General features: G+C 40.8%; 1 protein-coding gene across 4 annotated transcripts in view; it reads right to left on the bottom strand.

Annotated features, from left to right (window-relative positions):
- LOC127586356 (serine/threonine-protein phosphatase 2A 55 kDa regulatory subunit B gamma isoform) overlaps positions 1–21,266 on the bottom strand; it is a 232,718-nt gene that overhangs the window by 33,317 nt on the left and 178,135 nt on the right. For all 4 annotated transcript variants that reach the window (XM_052044252.1, XM_052044280.1, XM_052044260.1 and 1 more), the window contains one exon: positions 13,213–13,377. In XM_052044252.1, the coding sequence (XP_051900212.1) occupies positions 13,213–13,377 (165 nt within the window). The remainder of the gene's footprint in view (positions 1–13,212; positions 13,378–21,266) is intronic.

The raw sequence follows: 21,266 nt of genomic DNA, 5'->3' as shown, positions 1-21,266 counted from the left end.
CACATTTCAGTAGGGAGTATAATAAGCACAGACCAATTATCATCTCTAAGATCCCTACTACTGCAGGCAAATCAGGATGTAAGCATGTCAGAAATAACAGTCATTCAATGGGACAAATTGCAATATTTGTTAGTCACTGAAAGTGCAGATGCCATCAGTCAGCATTTGCAGACTTAATTGCAGATTTTCAAAGGAAAAGAAACTAGAGAAGGTAAAGTGTTTCTCCATTCTTTATTATTTGGTTTCTTTTTAAATCACAAAGATGAAAACTTGAATAAAGCTCACTGCTTTAGTGTGGGTGAAGACTGTGTGTAGTCTTTCAGAGGCTGCCAAAATAAAGCTTTTAAGATTGTAATCAAAAGACTGTATAACATATCCAAGTACAAGGATCTCTGAACTTTCTCTCTCAATGCTGACAGTTCAAACTGATTGGTTAGCAACTGCTACAAGCAAAAAAAAATGACTGCTTTCCACACAACAGGGAGAATGAGCTTATATTCAAGATTAAGGGGAAGTGGATATAAGCTATGCTCTTCTTTCAGAGACCAACAAAAAAGACGAGAGCAAAACTGCTTCAGGCACCATTTCTGAATATCGGTTCCTAGAAGGGTTCTGCTCAGAGTCACAAAATCCAAGCGATGCCCGTAGAGAAATGAGATATTCTTAATAGCCAGGGTACATAGTCAAAATTCATGTGTGCATGCTGAACTCAACTTATAAAACAAGGAATCAAGTTTTGGAAATGGAATGCAATACATGCAAAAGTGCACATACACACATGCAATAGTGAATCGATTGCACATCTAAACTGCACTTAAAATTGCTGCTTTGATAGATGTTGAATTTTGTCATGGACTTTTAATACATTTTAAGGACTAAAAGAACAGTCTCTTGATTAATTGACACAAGAAAGCTGAACAAATCAGGCCACAGGCATATCTTGGAGGTCATGGAAGTGCAAACTATTATCTCCCATTTCCAAGGGCTAAGGAACAAAAAAAGAACCTTTTACCAAGGTGTCCCTAAAAATGAGTTGCCTACATTGTGAAGCTATATAGAAGGACCACAGTCTAAACAGTAAAACAGAACTGACAAATGAATCAGTTCAAAAGTCTTCACTCTGGCCACATTCAGTTGGTTACGATGGCAGGTAATTAAAGTTACAGGGGCCAACAGCACCATGATCATTCGCAGTGATGCAACAGACACAAATAAAAGCAGCAACCAGATATAGCTACCTGAAGTTTGCACCATTTAGATTACAATCTTCAACAAACAGAATTAGATCCACATGACATCAAGAAACTAGGAGCACATGGGAAAGTTAAAAAAGAACGGATTCAACTATGTCCCAGATGCAGTGCTGACGAAATATTCTGGAAGTAATCATACTCTCACTATTAGAAATATATTGAGATGACACTGGTCAAATCACCAGAACTCTAGGATATCATTGCCAGAGTTCCTCAGTACAGCACCCAAGGTTCAACCATATTCAACAACTTTTCCTCTATCATAAGATCAAAAGTGCACTTTTATTGTTCATGATTATACATCTCCAGCTCCAATCACAACTCCTCAAATAATGAAATAGCTCTTGATTACATACATCCAGATCTGAACAACACTCAAGCCTGCATATTACGTTGGAAGTAACACTTGCAGCACACAAAACCCAGGCAATGGCCATGTGCAATGAGAGAGTCGAAGTATGCCTACTTGTTATTCAATGGCAACATCATTAGCATCATTAATCCACCCATCATAAACCACCAGTATTTTGAGGGTCCCCACTTACCAGAACTTGACAAGCCACATAAATGAGGTTAGAAAAGCAGTTCAGAGATGGCATTCAAGTCACTGCCCGACCTCCCAAAGCCTTGCAACCATTTACAAGTTGCAAAGTAAGTGTGTGATTGAATCCTGCTTCCTTGCTGGATGACCACATATCCAACAACATGCAAGCATCTCAGTAACATCCAAGGGAGAAGCTTAATTGAAGTCCCACTGACATTTTGAATAGTCACAGCTTTGATTGCATGTGTTCTCTGGTTGCAGTGCGCACCACCCAGATAACCCACCAATGTTTCTTCAACTCCACCTCCAAAATACATCTCAATCAACATGGGCAGGAGGTGAATTGAGAGATCACTAGCTGATAGTTCTCTACCAAGGTCACACACCATCCTGATCTTGAAACATGCTGCTGTTCCTTCATCTTCATTGGAGCTTGCTTCTACGAGAGCACTTTGCCACATGGACTGCAACAATACGAGGCAGCAAATCATCACCACCTTCTCCTGGACCATGAGGGATGTGCAATAAATGTTAGTGGGCGTTACTGATGACACATCTTATGAATAAAATAGAAACAACTGGCACGCGATTGTGGATGAGCTTTAGATCAGTCTTCCTCTCCCCAAAACAAATTGGGCCATTTTTTTTGGAGTATGGCTAATCAACTGCAATGTACAATTTAAAAATTATTTTGTGCAAACATTTTACTGCTTCAGAATGATTGTTATGAAATTTCTGCCCTTTGCTGTCATCTATTTTTCTTTAATAACATTCCTTCAGCAGTCTCGTCAAACATGTATTACTGAAATCCATTTGTTGTGCAGAAATACAGTAATTAACCAAGCTTATTCTGACTGACGACAAAGTTCTAACTTTTAATGATAAAGGAATGAAGCCAAAATGAGAATTTCATAGCATTCCTGTTTTGTGGCAGAGAGAAGTATAACATGTGGAATAACGCAACAGCTGAAGAATGCACTCAGTGCAACATGCTCTTTGATATTAGAGGACCCCATTGCATGCTTAATTAAATACTCTGCACTGGGAAAGTTCTACTCCCCTCCCACAAAAATATTACAATCATTGGTTTTATAACTTAATACGCCAAGTTGCCAGCTTTTTTGTTAAACGTATAGATGGTATTAATTATATTTCACAGAAGAACTGACTGCAGTTTCCTCCAGAGTGCACGTAGGAAGTAATGATGAAGGAAACACTTGTCTACATAGTCTGGTTCCACTCCATTGTCAGTTTCTAGTCAAACCCTCCAGTAGTTCCTGAATCAAAAAAAAAACCACCCATTTGACTTGAGATTATCTTAAGTTTCAGGCAAGTCTATAATATCTGCACAAGCCCCTGCAATACTGGTCGATCCTGTCTGGCTGATGCACAGGAGCACAAGAGGCTACAGAGAGTAGTGGACACAGCCTAGTCTATCACGGGCACAGCCCTCCCCACCATTGAAGGCACGTACACGAGGAGCTGTTTCAAGGCAGCATCTAACATCAAGGATCCCCACCATCCAGGTCATGCCCTCTTCTCACTGTTACCATTGGGCAGCGGGTACAGAAGCCTGAAATCCCACACCATCAGGTTCAGGAACAGCTACTTTCCTACAACCATCAGGTTCTTGAACTGACCTGCACAACCCTACCTCAACAACAGAACACTACAGACCACCTCTTACATTACCATGGACTTGTCTGGTTTTTTATGCCCTAATGTCTTGCTTTGCATAGTCTTGTATAATTTATGTATAACTTATGTTCTGTGTTGTTGTCGTCGTCTGAATCTACTTGGCTGTGATACTGCTACAAATAGTTCATTGTACCTGTACCTCACTGGACTTGTGCATATGACAATAAACTTGACTTCTGGAACTGCCATAGTTCCTTCAGTGAAAGTACTCACAGAACCATCATGTAGGGAGTTCCTGGAAAATGACTCAGTAACAATGAAATAATGCATCTTGGGGTCCATGTCCATAGATCCCTCAAGGCTGCCAGGGTTAAGGTGTATAGTGTGTTGGCCATTAGTTGGGGTATTGAGTTCAAGAGCCACGAGGTGATGTTGCAGCTCTGTAGGACTCTGGTTAGACCACACTTGGAGTATTGTGTTCAGTTCTGGTCGACTCATTATAGGAGGGATGTGGAAGCTTTAGAGAGGGTGCAGAGGAGATTTGCCAGGATGTTGCCTGGATTGGAGAGCATATCTTATGAGGATAGGTTGAGTGAGCTAGGGCTTCTCTCTTTAGAGCGAAGGAGGATGAGAGGTGACTTGATAGAGGTGTACAAGATGATCAGTGACATAGATCAAGTGGACAGTCAGAGACCTTTTCCCCAGGGTGACAATGGCTAACATGAGAGGACATAATTTTAAGGTGAATGGAGAAAGATACAAGGGGGATGTGAGGGGCAAGTTTTTTTAAAAAAAACACGGAGTGGTGGATGCGTGGAACGCACTGCCTAAAGAGCTTGTAGAGGCAGATACATTAGGGACATTTAAGAGACTTAGACAGACACATGAACGATAGAGAAATGGGGAGCTATGTGGGAGGGAAAGGTTAGATAGATCTTAGAGCAAGGTAAAATGTCAGCACAACATTGTGGGCCGAGGAGTCTGTACTGTGCTGTAATGTTCCATGTAGTAGGGAAATGGAATCACTTACAAGACTGGCTGGTATGAGAGCCATTAGAGAGTGTTGTGTGCTCTGCAGTTTGATGAGAAAAAGTCTGAGAGAGGTCGAATTGCTCTCAAGAACCAAAAGTACTGGGAGAGGGTACGAAAGGAGAAAAACTAGGGAAAATATGTAAACTCCCAATTAGAATAAGGCAAGCCATAAGGCAAATTTCTGGTTTAGTGGACAAGGGATGGATGTGACATAGACTGAGGACATTCATTCAAATGCCCGAGTGAAAAGAACATCTATTAAGGATGGTAAAGATGGTGAGAAGAGTTCAGGAAGACTGCTATAAAGGAAAAGCTTAGGGTTGAACTTCACTTCCAAATTCATCTTCCAGTTTTGGAAGAGAAGAGCCAGGCCTTGATCTGATCCAACAAGAACTGGTAATGAAGTGCTGAACTAATTGAGCACCATAAACAATTAAACCTACATCTCTTTGTACTTGAAGACCAAATCTCACAAGAGGGAGTGGAATGGGAGAAGGGCAGAGATTGACCAGATCTACTTCCTGCATCGTTCTCCAGGAATTGGAGACTTGGGAATTTGAAAATGCTGTTCTAAGTGATTTCGAGTGAACTTGTGGAATGCCAGATAAAGAAGCAACTGAGATTGGAATGCAAATATGAACACAAGCATTTGCTGTCTATGAAATGACTTCCATCTTTCATCTATCGGATCCTAACGCATTTGATGTAGAGTTCCATTACATCATTTATCCATTTAATTTTCTCCTGACATAAATAGTGCTCAGATTTGCCATCTGTTGACACAATCTATCTGTCATCCTTTTAAACAACACTATTACTTCTGCCTGGCCCTACTTTGTTATTTCTTTGTACCATCAGCATACCAAAGGTGGTTCAGATTTGTTTCATAAGACAAGCTTGGAATGGTCTCCAATCAACCAACTGAGCAGTGATGCAGAGTCACACTCTGCCATTCCATTCTATCCTTTCATTCCTCAAATAAAATACAAAAATATTTCAGAAAATGAAACATCCTATTGAATGGATCTGAGGCCAAGCAATAATTCAAATTATATTACCCAAGAAGTCCGACTTTGTTTCTTACTCCCACTATAAGAATCTTCAAACCAAAACCTCCTTCCAGCTCTCAAAATTATTGTGCAATTTCACCTTCTATTAAAGTGTAGATTTCTACTCAATAAGCTAGGAAATTTCTGCCACAGGTTCTCTCTCATCTCAGAGGAAAAATGCAAACAAATTCAAAAGTGGTGGAAATATAATTGTTCCCCTGAAAATGCAACTGTTCTCCTGGTCTCTGACTAAAGACTTAGGAAAAATTCTGGGAAAATGTTTTCATCCATTACATAATTTATCCATAGCTTCCACCAAATGTCAGATTCTAGAACTATGTAAATTTGGAATTTTGTAATATCAGCAGGTCATTCAATTACAGGACATCACAAGTGAGCAGATGTTGTAGGAATCATGGTGGCAAGCAGGAGCATGTTACCTGGACAGCTTTCCCTTAACTCATACAAGGCCCCTGTTCTTTTCAATATCAGCTGTGATGCCACATCAATAGCTGGCATTTGTTTCCTGATTATAAGCAGACATACAAAATTGAAGGCACTCAAGCCAGTGGACCTGCAAAAAAGGTTTGCAATATTTCACAAAGGTTGACAAATACTATCTATCTGTTTCCCTGATTAAGAAATGGGAGAACTTAGCCACAAATAATTTGCTTTTCCTATCAAATTTTAAAAGATACTTTACATCTACATCTCCCTCCTCACACATCCTCAACAATGGTTTCCTCCCCACCCCCCTCCCCCCAGTACTACAATCCCTACTGCTATGGATGATACTTGCATAAGATTATGCCACAAAAACTGTTTTAAGGTCCTCTGAAAGAAATGCTCAAGCTAATTTCTGGCAGGTGAAAAATGAATTAAGAAATGGCTTTATTCAAATTATGTTTTAAGTCATTTTCATTGCTCTTAAATGCCTTGGGACATTTCACTATATTAAAAAGTGATATGTAATTGCAAGCTGGTGTTATTATTGCAATGTGTATTCCACAGATGAGCTGCATAAGCCAGGGTACAACTGAGCAGAGTACAGCTTCTATTGCAATGGATTATGGCTCAATCAGGAGTATTTCATGAGCTGGGAATTATTAGTTCTAATAAAACCAAGCAGGAGGAAGCAGCTAATGATTATGACAATAATCATTATGTTCCCAACATGATTCATGTTTGCTTTAAAGTCAGAGAAAACAAGTGATGCTGTGTATTGCAACATAACCAGACAATACATTCATTAACAAAAACAATTTCCAACTTCCTGAAGAGTAAAGTGTGCAGAAACTGGATAGTCTAGACTTCTTTCCCCCCCCGCCCCCCCACCCAACTGGCATGGAGGAGGCTGAAGAGTGACATGATAGAAGAATAAAAAAGATTGAGAGGCACAGAAGGGTAACAAGTCAAAATCTTCCTGGTAGGGGTATCAAAAGCAGGAGGGCATAGCTTTAAGGTAAAAGCTAGGAATTTTAAAGGGGACCTGAGGAGCAAGTCCTTTTTTAAGAAAACAGTGGTTGACAATGAGAATACACTGCCAGAGGTGGTGGTGGAATCAGATGCACTTGAGGCATTTTGACAGATACTTAAATAGGCAAGACTTAGAAGGATATAGTTCGTGATATTTGTGAGGATGGCGTACAACAGGCTGATACACGAGGACATGTCAACGTGAGGAAAGAGGATGTGCTGGAACTTTTGAAAAACATTAAGATAGATAAGTCACCAGAGACAGACGGGATATATCCAAGGTTATTATGGGAAGCGAGGGAAGAGATTGCTACAACTTTGGCGATTATCTTTGCATCCTTGCTGGACGCAGGAGTAATGCCAGATGATTGGAGGGTGAAAAATGTTATTCCTTTGTTCAAGAAAAGGAATAGGGATAACCCTGGGAATTACAGGCTAGCGAGTCTTAGTTCAGTGGTGGGCAAATTACTGGAGAAGATTCTCAGAGGCAGGATTTAGGGGCATTCAGAGAAGCATAGGCTGATTAGGGACAAGTCAGCATGGCTTTGAGGGGCAGGTCGTGCCTCACAAGCCTGACTGAATTCCTTGAGGATGTGACAAAGCACATTGATTAAGGTAGAGCAGTGGATGTGGTGTTCATGGATTTTAGTAAGGCATTTGATAAGGCTCCTCATGGAAGGCTCATTCAGAAAGTCAGGAGGCATGGGATCCAGGGAAACTTAGCTGTGTCGATTCAGAATTGGCTCACCCATAGAAGACAGAGGGTGGCTATAGATCAAGCATATTCTGCCTGGAGGTCAGTGACCAGTAGTATTCCACAGGGATCTGTACTGGGACCCCTGCTCTTTGTGCTTTTTATAAACGACTTGGATGAAGATGTGGAAGGTAATTTTGCTGATGATACAAAGGTTAGTGTTGTGGTGGATAGTGTAGAAGGTTGCTGTAGGTCATTGACATTGACAGGATGCAGAGCTGGACTGAGAAATGACAGATGGAGTTCAACCTGGAAAAGTGTGAAGTGATGCACTTTGGAAGATCGAATTTGAAGGCAGAATACAAGGTTAATGGAAGGACTCTTAGCAGTGTGGAGGAACAGAGGGATCTTGGGGTCCACGTTCATAAATCCCTTAAGGTTGCCGAGCAGGTCGATAGGATTATTAAGGCAGCATATGGTGTGTTGGCCTTCATTAATTGGGGTATTGAGTTCAAGAGCCGTGAGGTAGCGTTGCAGCTCTATAGAACTCTGGTTAGACCACACTTGGAGTATTGTGTTCAGTTCTGGTCACCTCATTGTAGGAAGGATGTGGAAGCATCAGAGAGGGTGCAGAGGAGATTTACCAGGATGCTGCCTGGATTGGAGAGCATGTCTTATGAAGTTTGAGTTGAGTGAGCTACGGCTTTTCTCTTTGGAGCGAAGGAGGATGAGTGGTGACTTGATGGAGGTGTACAAGATGATGAGGCATAGATCGAGTCAGAGACTTGTTCCCAGGGCGAAAATGGGACTAACACACACAATTTTAAGGTGATTGGAGGAAGGTATATGGGGGATGTCAGAGGCAAGTTTTTTTTTTCTTACAGAGAGTAATGGGTGCATGGAACACACTGCCGGCATAGTTGGTGGAGGCAGATACATTAGGGACATTTAAGAGACTCTTAGATAGGCCACATGTATGATAGAAAAATAGAGGGCTATGAGAGAGGGAAGGGTTAGATAGATCTTAGAGAAGGATAAAATGTCAGCACAACATCGTGGGCCAAAGTGCCTATACTGTGCTGTAATGTTCTATGTTCTAATGCAGGCAAATGGAATTAGTGTAAGTGGCCAAAAAGGTCAGCAAGGGCATGTTTCTCTGCTGTACAACTCAATGAGATACCGTAGGATGAACAGAGAGAGGTAGGGGAAGACATGCATAGTTTGTTGAAAGTGACAGATCATGTTGATAAATTGGTTTAAAGGGTTCTTGGGCTCCATAGAGGCAGAGAGCACAAGAACATGGAAATTATGATGAACGCTCATAAAACGCTGATTTGATCATGAGTTTTGGTCCAGTTCTGGGCACCCAACTTTTCTTGAAGTCCTTGGAGAGGGTGTAGTGATGAGTCAAAGTAATTTCAGAGCTGAAGGATTTTTATTACTTAGATAGACTGGAGAAGCTAAGCTTGGTTGATTTGTTAGACGTTCAAGAGCTTGAAAAGGTATCGATGGACTACAGAGACAAACTGTTCCCACTGGTGGCATGGCAAAGAACTATGGGACATGGAATGAAGGTGATTGTCAAAGAACCAAGGATAAATTATCCATTTGCCTTTTGAAAACTAGAGCATCAGAAAGCAAAAAAACTACAGAATTGGACAGAGGGTAGGGGAGTGGGATAAGCAGCACTACACTTGCATACAGCCAGTATGGACTCAACTGGCTGAACAAGCTCCTTCCATGCTGCAAATATTCTGTGATTGACTTAAACAATCACAATTTAAAAGGAAATATGAAAGCGTTTATTGTTAAACTGTCAGATGTTGGACATAAAATTTCAAGAAATAAAATGTACACTGAAAATTAACTATTATATCAAATGCCTAATTTCATACTGTGACTCAAAACACTAATTATACTGATACACTACTCATCATTGTTACTATTTCCTTTGTTACCTGGTAGCATCACTCACAGGTTGCACACTACATGAACTTTGAACTTGCTCAGTTAAGCTCTGCTACATTAAATGGCTATTTTCCAACTCACAGATCTGGAAAATGGACTTTAATCAATGACTACAAGACCTTATTATACCTTTAGGCACCAAATGGATCATACATAGCAAACTATGTTACATTTACAGCCATCCAAATCATCAGGGCAGACAAATGTCATTGCAATTCTAAACAGCACAGTAGCCTGTATGTGATTCACGTGTTGATAATGTACTATTGTATTTTATGCTATTTGTCTGTGTAAAATCAATGCCACACCACAGGAATAGAAAAGCTAAAATGCTTAACATACAAAGCATTTTCAATGAACATTATTGAATTTTTTTTTCGTCTTTTGAAATCAAGAAAATGGATTTCATTTTGCTGAACCAAAAAGAATGTGAAAAATTAATTAGATAACCAGGGCAATTCTCCTCCATCTGTGATAAAGCAGAAGGTCAATCAGGAAAATAATCGTAGATTACTGTTGGATATGACCTTTCCAAGTAATGCAAAGCATAGAATGCCTATGCAGGATGTTTGTGGGGGGGAAAGAGGGAAGAGAAATGGGGTGGGTGGATGTGGTATGAGGGGGCCCTCCCCCATAAGAAAAATGGTTCAAAATTTATAATGAAAAATTTCTATACTGATCACCAAGGCAGGATGGAAAACATGTTTGAGAACAAAAAGTGCCCTTGAATACCGAAACTAAGTCTAAAACTAATGAATTAATGCTGGACTGTTAATTGGGTGAAATATCTCTAGCAAAAAAAGGGTGGGAGGGGTGAAGGGCAAGGGGAGCAGAGCGAGAGACCCCAGAGGAAAGTGGTGGAGTAGGGGGTGACACCCCATCCCAAAGGAAAGCAGTGGAGCAGGAGTAGGGGGAAGTCCAAGGGAAGTGGGGTGGTCTGGGACAGATTGTGGGGAAGGATAAAATGAAGCACATTAGGGAATATAGCATGCAATTATGCACAGTATAGAACGATAGATGACAACAATGCACTTATGACCAAATTATATTCTTGTGATGTTAGTTAAGGGATATATAGACCCCTACTTATCTTTGAGATAGTGCCTCAACACAGAGGAGAGCTGGGTTGTCAGTTTAGTGTCTCATTGAAAAACACAGCCATCAAGCAGTTCAGCAGTTCCTCAGCACAGTTCTGGAGTAACAGCTTGTTTTTTTTGCACTCCAGCTTCTACAGTGGGAATTGAAAGCACAAACCCGCTGACTTGGATGCAAAAGTGTTACCTCACTAAAAAGGATTCCTGCACCCTACCTCACCACCTGACATTTCAGAAATATTCCTCCATCTTTCTTGGATCCTTCTCACTCAATTGTGACACTAAACTGCTTCTTTCATGCTTCTCAATCTGTGAATAATCCTTGATCATCAACCTCTGTGCATTTTACTTCACTGCATCATTTCTTCTAATCTATTTGGGGCTGAAATTACCACTGCTGACTTAATATAGTTCAACATTTGTTATTTTAGGAATAAATACTACAAACTAACCCGAGTGAAAAAGGACACATTATTGTCACCTAAAGACTTAGTCAATATCTCTGTGAAACAGGTTGCCAGGATATGCAGGTTAGTGACCCCAGGTTGTAGTGTCCTTTAACACTGTATTGTATCCGATAATAATCCTACTCCACCAATTACCAAAAAAGCAACTAAACCAAAACAGAATTTTTAAACCATACTGCTATCAAAGCTTTTCATGCATATGCCAAATTCAAATATGCGCGAGAAATAGAAATAAGCTTATAGAATCAAAATAAAATCACTACAAGAGGGTCACATTTCCAGATTTTTTTTTGAAAGGATGCAGACCATTTGATTCAATAGTAGGTTTACTATTTTTTTTAAAAACAGACATGTATACATTGCTCAACAATGGTCAATATTAACAACAGAGCAGTAACTGAGTGGGGTATGGTGCAACTGCAGTTCCAAAACATGAGACATTCAATTGCAGAGATAACCATCACTTCAGTTAAGAACCCAAGAGATAGAAGCAAAAGTACACCATTTGGCCCTTTGTGGCTGCTCTGCCCTTCATTAAGATATTGTCTGATCTTTTCTCTTACCTCAGCGTCACTTCACTGTTTGAAGCCCAGACCCCTCAACTCACTTTATATCTAAAATTCAGTCTTGAATTCAACAACTGAGCCTCCGACACCCCTCTTGGCAGAAAATTTCAAAGACTCACTACTGCCGCATGAGGAAATTTATCGTTTTAGTCCTGAATACCCACCCATTGTTTTGAGACATCCAGGTTTTGCCAGCAGTCAATGATATGTACCTGCATGAAGTAATTTCATGTCAACTATTAAATCGGGCCAAACCCCATGAATGCATTGATCGAGTTTGGTGAATTATAGAAAATACGGTTTGAGATGGATTCAAGAAAGGTATGAAATTTCAAATGGCTGCCAAAATTTCAGGAAAGTGCTAAATTTAATCATAATTATGATCCTATAATTCCAGGCTAGTGTACTTGGACACAATTTCCATTCACAATAGAAATGGGTGGATTTGTGGGGGTTAGGATCAAGTTTTGCAGATTTGATTATTCTCGCCACCCATGATAGTATGGGTGGGATTTGCTGGATGTTAAAACCACCCACAAGTTTTCACTTCCTAATTGCTAGCCAGCACAGCCCCCCCCCCCACCCAACCAGAACAGTATTTATATATTTGGCATATTGTTTGAATGTGACCAAACTTACAGGTTTCTAATAGACTTCAATGGAAATACAGACTTCCAATCACACACCTCTCAATTCAACAAGTAACAGACTGGTGCAGGAAGCTCAGAACAGTCTGCATGTTTGCGTTTACAGCAGAACGACTCTGGAATGATAAAAAGCTGTTCAGCTTGTTTACTTCAATAGCGAGTCAGGAATGATTCGATCGCAGTTGTTAACTGTTGAGTATATGTTGCATAACCATTTAACAGAACAATACAAGTACCTTTGTACTGTCTGCATGTAAACCCAAGCCATGAAATTAATGATTATCCAAAACTTGCACATAACCCAATCTTAAAATCCCAGACAGTAAGCAGGTACCTACCTCATTCCAGCATGATACTGAAAGATACCAAAGATACTGAAAACTATTTCAAATTAAATCTATAGATCCTGTGGTTTTAAGATCTTCCCATGATTAACATAGCACCACTTCTCCTTTAATTCCACCCACCCCACCGGCCTCCTAACGATCCAAGCCAGGAGAAATAGTGAAACAATAGAAATAGTTAACACTGAAGGTTATCATCCTTGGACAGCAGGCTCAAAGGTCATGCTCTGTCAAACCCAGCTGCTGCTTGAGAGGACTGTTTAGTAAGCGACAAGATTTCTTTCCAAAACAGGACCACTGGAATTTCCTTCCACTTGGCTGGTTAAAACCTTCAGCAAACCATTAAGCAAAAGGCATACATTACACCAAAAAATTGCAAATAAAGGTGACCCAAGGAGCTCAACCACAACTACAGCTGGAATTTGGGAACCAACACTTACGTTTGGCGTGTTTATCGCACAGTGCAGCTGTCCTCATGTCACAGAGCCGCAGTGTTCCTTTGCTGCTGCTGTAAACCAAGAGGTTACAATGATGAGGGTGGAACTCGGCTGCTGTGATCACTTCAGTCAATTCTTCCATGTCTACTGGTTTAATATCTACAATGTCTGGTTAAAAACACCATTAAGGACAAAGATTGAAAGATAATTATCACAATAATAATTCATTACAGAAGATTAAAGTAAAACAAAGTAATGAACAAAGAAACTAATGTTTTTGACTGGCTCGATTGCTCCAGGCATCTGTATAGAACTTCTGAATTAATTGTTCAGGGAAAAGCTGGCCAATCATTCAAGTAGCATCTTATACCGAGGAAATCCATTTAGTCCAGTTATTTAGGTTCATGTGCAAGGGCAAGTTATAAAGAACATAAGCAACCATCATAATGTCTCTTCCTTCTGCAGGACCTCAGCAACACTTCAAGCAAAAAGCTGCCTTAATGGCATAAAAGCACTTCTGATCACAAGACAGAGCTTTCTCCCCTCCACCCCTACAAGGGACAGGTGGTGCTACAAGGTCGAACAGAATGGGATGTTCTGCAGCAGTGTGACTAGGCCCATACTCCACAAAACCGGGACGGGTAGAACCTCAGCACATGGTGACATCTGGTATGTGCACACTTAGACTCCATGCACAGCTTGATACAGCCACACACAAAGGTCACCATCAGGATGCGGGCTACGTTAGGAATATTTTCCACCCTCCCTCTGACTGCTCGGATAGAGGAGTAGGGCATCCACCGACAGCAACACAGAGCACTTCCCACCTGATGATCAGATCACATCACCCAGCTCCTCCAAACCAGATTCACAGCACCTTTCGGTGAATGGATCTGACAGTGAAGAGAATCAGAGGACCAGTTGGCAAAGAAAACAGCCTCATTTTTTATCCCTGCAATTGACTCTGGCAATTTAAATCAATTGCAAATGCTGATCAATCTACAAACTGACACTGTGTTCGAGCAGAAAGTGGTGACACTGTCCACGTACAATGACACTTTGATTCCAGCATCCCTACTGCCCGAGACCATGACCGCACTTAAGCCTGTGTACTGAGGTTACAATAACTGTACTGCAAACAACAGCTCTCCAGGCAGCAATGGTGTGCTTTTTTAAAATTTTTTATGGATTGCTTCAGAATGCTGAATTGCTGCTCTGAGGGTTCATGAATATGACATTTCCATGGAGGTTTGGCTTAACAGCTAACCAACTGAAATACACTGTCCAAAGAGTGACGATTCAGTGACTTCATCTTATTGGAGGCATTCTAATATAGTTAGGGTTGTAATAAGACTCCTAAAACTGCTGTGTGTGTGTGCACATGCATGTAGAGACGGGGGAGGGGTGGAATACCACCACAATTCAGGAGCCCACCAGAACATTTCAAATGACATTTTCCAATTTGAAGGAATAATTATTGTAATGCAATACAATCTGCACAGAGAAATTCACATTTGACAAGTACAAATTCAGTATCAACAGACATTCAGTGACATCACAATTGTGAATTGGAGCAGCCCAGACGTGGACAGCTATTAGAATGCAAAAGGAACCAAGTGCACCAATCTACAGTAAATTTGTTTATCTGGTACTTGTGCATCTGCAATTCTCATGCAACTGGCAAAAACTTTGAAAAATATTAAGGAATTTCAAATAAATTTCTCAGAAGTCTAAATTTGAATTTGGTGCTCTGGGTTCTGATGCAATTTTGTTCAGAAGCCATCAGCCATCAGCACACAGTGCAGCAGCCCTCCCTCAGTCCCTTGCATGTGTCTACATGTGGTGGTTGATTTTAACTGTGTTTCATAAACAGTACTGTACTCATCCCATCTATCCACTACGTCAGATCAGAATTCTCACGGCAAAGCTACAAAGCAGAAACAGGTGGTTCCAATGCAACCAGCATCCCTATTCCTCATGGATGCTCAATGACCAAGACTCCACTGTAATTAACCAAATCAAACCTTCACAAAGTGAGTAATACTTGTGTTACAAAAACACGTCTGTCAGCAACTTCAAGGAAATAATTAAATCTAAGTTTTTTTTTTATAAACCTTCATTAACTGCACAATCGTTGCAGAGTAATCAGCACAACGGCTGAATTAAATAATATCACTAACCTTCAAATACCTATTAAACCTGATTCAAATTTAGTCTCCAAAGCATGCAATATTATGAGTAATACAGTTTGTAATATTGACTTGAGCTAGGCAATGTAAATCTTTGAAAGGATATTAAATGAACACATCCAATCTCAGTAAGTGATGTTTATACCAACAATATAGTCGATGCACATCGCTATCAGATAACATTTCAATCCACATAGGTTGCAGCCATTTCAAGAAAGTGATAAAGGAACAGTTCAGCTTCAAGAAAAACACAGAACAGGAGTAAAAAAAAGAAACTGCATATGTTTTCTATCCATTGTTGCTAAATTTTCCCCTGCCAGTCAGTCAGTCCTTTTTAGATCCAGTTATCTTCCATTAAACTACCCAATTAGTATAATGTAACAGATTTCTTCTACTCTTAAATGTACTCCAATCATTGTTTTACTTTATACAAAGATTAAGTATTAACAAAAAAATTTATGGTTTGGGGGCAAGATGGGGTAGAACTTTCTGGGGTAGGGTGGGGGGGAGAATAACTTTGAAATATTACAAATTGTATCTCATGCAAATGTATTATTGTGCAATTCAAACATCCACAAAGACACCCACTGCTGAAACGGGTCTATGGCAGACACCATCCCCTTGGCCCTACAGTCATCTCTGGAGTATCTGGACAGTAAAGACACCCATGTTAGACTATTGTTTATTGACTACAGCTCTGCCTTCAGTACAATAATTCCAAGCAAACTCATCTCTAAACTCCTAGACCTGGGACTCAACACCTCCCTTTACAACAGGATCCTTGACTTCCTGACCAACAGACCGCAAATCAGTAACGATAGGCAGCAACACTTCTGTCACTGTGCCCCACAAGGCTGCGTCCTCAGCCCCCTACTCTACTCCCTGTACGCATGACTACACGGCCCGATTCTGCTCTAATTCCATCTACGTTTGCAGATGATACCACCGTAGGTGACTGCATCTCAAATAACGATGAGTCAGAGTACAGGAAGGAGATAGAGAGCCTAGTGACATGGTGTCATGACAACAACCTTTCCCTCAATGTCATCAAAATAAAAAAGAGCTGGTCATTGACTTCCAGACGAGGGGGTGGTGCACATGTTCCTATGTGCATCAATGGTGTTGAGGTTGAGAGCTTCAAGTTCCTAGGAGTGAACATCATCAACAGCCTGTCCTGGTCCAACCATGTAAATGCCGCTGCCAAGAAAGCTCACCAGCACCTCTACTTCCTCAGGAGGCTTAAAGAAATGTGGCACGTCCCTGTCGACCCTCACCAATTTTTAATCGATGCACCGTATCTGGATGCATCACAGATTGGTAATAGCAACTGCTCTGCCTATGACTGCAAGAAACTGCAGAGAGTTACGGACACAGCTCAGCACTTCACAGAAACCAGCCTCCATGGACTCTGTCTCCACTTCTCACTGCCTCGGTAAAGCAGCCAGCATAATCAAAGACCCCACCCACCCTGCACACTCCCTCCTCTCCCCTCCCATTGGGGAGAAGATACAAAAGCCTGAAAGCATGCACCATCAGGTGGAAGGACAGCTTCTATTCCGCTGTTATAAGACTATTGAACGGTCCCCTCGCACCTTAAGATGGACTCTTGACCTCATAATCTAACTCATTATGGCCTTGCAGCTCAGTACATGTGACAATAATAAACCAATTTACCATACCGATTATTGTCTATCACCATGTCATAAAAGAAACTGGGAATATACTCTATAGAAGATATTTTTCTTTCCAATTATTAGGAAGCAAAGTAATTGAAAGACTGGAAAAACAGCATGATTTGTAAGAAAGCATATTTTGTACAAAAACACCTATGTTCCCAGGGACATTGACACCATTCAGGATTCGATGACGAGCAGCCAACCAAGATTAATTGAAATAATTGTAAAACCACAGGAGGAAACAGTAGAAACTCATACTTATTTTAATAAAAGTAATAAAGATCAATGTCTAAGAATACAAATGAGATTTAAATAAATGAATGATGGAATTTCTTTTAAAGAAAAGTTAAAACGTGCAAGTAGGTTATAGAGTCAGAGTTGTGCAGCATGGAAACAGGGCATTTGGCCCAACTGGTCCATGCTGACCAAGATACTCATCTAAGCTAGTCCTATTTGCCCACGTTTGGCCCACATTCCCCTAAACCTTTCCTATCCATGTACTTGTCCAAATGCCTTTTACATGTTGAAGGAATGTATATCAAAATTTGGCTAATAGCCTCAATAAAATAGTATCCTCTGTTGTGGGATCACAGCTGAAATTTTAACCTACCCGTCAATTTTAAATGCTGCATTTCGTTCCCTGGCTTTGTGCACAGTCTATTAAAATTATTTCCACCATACAGTTCCAGATTTTTAATTGTGGAAGAAATAGCCCAAAACAGAGTCACCAACTATGAGGACCTCAATCTGCTCACTACATGATCTGACCTGCATATACAGAAGTTGAAGGCAGTGAGTTATCTGGTGCATTTATGACCCAAGTTCAGCACAAGAAGGTCAATCTATATATCTGATTTTATGATCAGCACAAAATTAAATCAACAATTTATCTGTGTCTAGTATCTTAAGCCTGCCACCAGTCTTGCATCCAAGTGTCCAAGAAACAGCCAGGTCCATGATACTGTATGTGAAATGAAACTACTATCAGGGAGGTGGTACAGGAACCTGTAGACCCAAACAACAATTCAGGAACAGCTTCTTCCCCTCCATGAACACAACCTCATTATTGTACTCTGGCACCATTTATTTTTGTAATTTATAGATTGTGTCTTTGCACTGTACCACTGCTGCAAAACAACAAATTTTACATCATATGTCAGTGACAATAAATCTGACTCTGAATTGTCATACTCCTACACTGCAAATTCCAAAGCAACAATGAGGCATTTCTACTGTTCAAAGATTTCAAACAGTTTCTATTTTGCTACAACACATATCCCAGTTATTTTAGAATTAATGTAAAAAGATGAACCAGACTTCCATGATTCAGTCATCATTTTATATAATCCTGATCTTCTAAATCAAAAGGTAGAGAACACACAATGGGTTTCACACCCCTCAGTTATGTTGTGTGAATTCTGCTGTTCTGCTTGCTAGGAGTAATTCTGGTTGAACAAGCTATAGAGAATTTAGACAATCAATATTCACACATCTTCCCAAACCAAGAAAGGTGCAAAGATTATCGTGGTTGAAGGGGTGAAATAAGTATTTGTGCCGAGAAACTGGACGACACCCTTTTTTGGTACATAGAAACATTGCTGCATTAGTGCCAATGATAAATAACGTTCCCCTCAAAAACATTATGAAATTGACTAAAAATCCACATGAAACTACGTTATGGTGGCTTACAGACAGGGACAATCGCAAAACTGGGACTTCACTCAGTTTAACACAGCTTCCATTATGTTCCTGCAAGGCAATCAGAAGGTTGATATCCCTAAAAGGCACAATCTCCATTGCAGCCACGTAGCAGCAACATCCACAATATGGGTGCCATGGAGGAGCCAAAGGCTTCCGGGAAGAGGGAGAAAGCTCCCAAACTTCACATCAGGGATGTGCAAGTCCTGGTCAGCGAGAAGCATTTCAGAGAGGCGGCTGTATGCGTCAAGGAAACGTGGACGTGGCAGACCCATCAACGAGGAGACTTCAGGAAGTGGCTATAACAATTCCCTCCGCAAGTGAGAATCCCTGCACAATGGAGAAATGCTAAAGAAACTTCATATCTTTGAGATATGTTGAGGTAATCTGCACACCACTTTCAGCAGAAGAGTAGAGATCTAAGCAGGAAAGTGCTTTAAGTATCACCAGTCAATAAATACAGGGACACTGTAGCAAGCCCTAAGTAATTGGAGCAGGAATGCATTCCATCATATGTTATAATCTAAGCAGGACAACCCAGAGAATAGGTGTGTCATCCGACTCCCCCCACTGATTATTGGTAACTGCGTTGGTGGCAACAATTGTGATGGATATTCACTTTCCAGGCCACAGAAAGGTTTATTACTAACCTCAGTTTTTTTTAAGCACAGCAGCATGACCTGCCCAAAGGTCAAGAAATGTTGCTCATTAAACTAAAATCCCTTTTGCAAAAATAGCCTAAGTTGTCCAAGGCTCAAGATGTTTGTTGTTTGCCAAGTTAAACTTCCAACCGATATTCCCTGCTCAGCCTCTTAACATAAACAAGAAAACAATGGGATTTGCGTTAAGTTAATTAAACACTCCAGTCACCTGGCTTGATAATGTGGTTGAGAAAACATCACATCAGCTAAGTGAAAATACAGTATAAATGTTAGAAAACAGTCGGGTAGGGGGAATGAAAGAAGGGGTTATAGAAAGAAGACCGAGAATTCATTCCTCAGTTTTTAGTTTTTGCGACAGACGACTTGCTCATCTGCAACTTGTTTCCCACCATTTTAGCTTGTAAGAATTGTACTTGCGTTTGGAAATACTTTGCAAGTTACAAGTCATTGTTCAGAATTACTTATTAGAATTAAATGTGTTTCACTTGCAACAAAATAAACTGTTTAAACTGCTTCGTTAACTGGAAGCATCTTCTTTGGTTTGGGGGGGGGGGTGCACTGCTCAAAATAGTGATTATTGACAGCTAGACCTTTCCGTAGAGACTATAGTGAAGTAAACTAGTCCTTGAAGTATAGATTGATACAGTATAATCTCACTATAGTGAGGGAACTCAGATACTTATGCCCGATAGAACTTAGAGTCTTGACTTAAGTTTAGAACTCTTGGACAGTACACTCAATATCATCACACAATCAGACAGTGGAGAAGGTCTCTCAGACTGCATTAGGAGTAACGATTTTGCAGGGTCCTTCAGAGGTGATCTTCCATCAGTAAGTCCCTTGTAACTTGTGCCAATGCTTCTCTCTCAGCTCAACTGGGAGGCACGATTATAGAGTGCCTTGCCATGGCCATAATGACATCTCCAATATTACCACTAGAGACATTCACAGATTATCTCAGCAGCTCAATAGTGGAAAAAACACTCCATTATTTTAAGCCCTTTCTATGGATTTTGCAAGATCCAGTGTCAGCAGATTGCTCCTTTAAATAGCAAAGTAAAGCAACAAACTAGTGTGATGGGTTCCTAGTTCTACTGAGACTGTTCCACAATAGACTTACTTTGGGACTTTGAACTCCAAATTATGTCTGCACAGGCAGAAGTAGATTTTAGGCAGATAAAGGTGTCCTTTGGCACGAGGCCTGATAAAGGTCAGGCGTGCTCCCATAAATCAGGCATGTAAGTTCCCAATCCAATTTTGCAATTTCATCCAGAAATGATCACTATTGTGATCCATAGCGAGGCAGATGGAGTGCATGGAAGAGGGGGGAAAATAAAAGTATGGTGGGAGGTGGGTAGGAGTAGGAGGAACTGGGTAGAACAGGAGGAGAGAGAAGGACAGAGGGATCAGGTTACCTGAAATCAGAGAATTCAAATGTTCATGCCGTGGGGTTGTAGCCTACCCAGGCTGAATAAAAGGTGCTGCTCCTCTAGTTTGTGTTTAGCCTCACTCTGACAATGGAGGAAGCAGAGGACAGACAGGAACAGGGAGGGGAATTAAAATGGCTGGCAACTGGGAGATCCAGATGGCCACAGCAAACAGAGTGTCAGTGCTCCGCAAAGTAGTTGCCCACTCTGCATTTGGTCTCACTGATGTCAGGGAGGCCACGGCAAGAGCACAGTATGCAATAAACAAGGCCAGAGCATTTGCATGTGAATCTCTGCCTCATCTTGAGGATCTGTTTATGGCCCTGGATAATGGTGAGGGAGGGGGAGTTGGGACAGTTGTTACACCTCCTACAGTTGTAAGGGAAAGTGCCTAGGGACAAGGAA

Source organism: Pristis pectinata, chromosome 2, assembly GCF_009764475.1.
Source record: "Pristis pectinata isolate sPriPec2 chromosome 2, sPriPec2.1.pri, whole genome shotgun sequence".
NCBI lineage: Eukaryota > Metazoa > Chordata > Chondrichthyes > Rhinopristiformes > Pristidae > Pristis > Pristis pectinata.
Note: the sequence above shows the minus strand (reverse complement) of the source record. Positions and strands in the feature narration are given on the sequence as shown.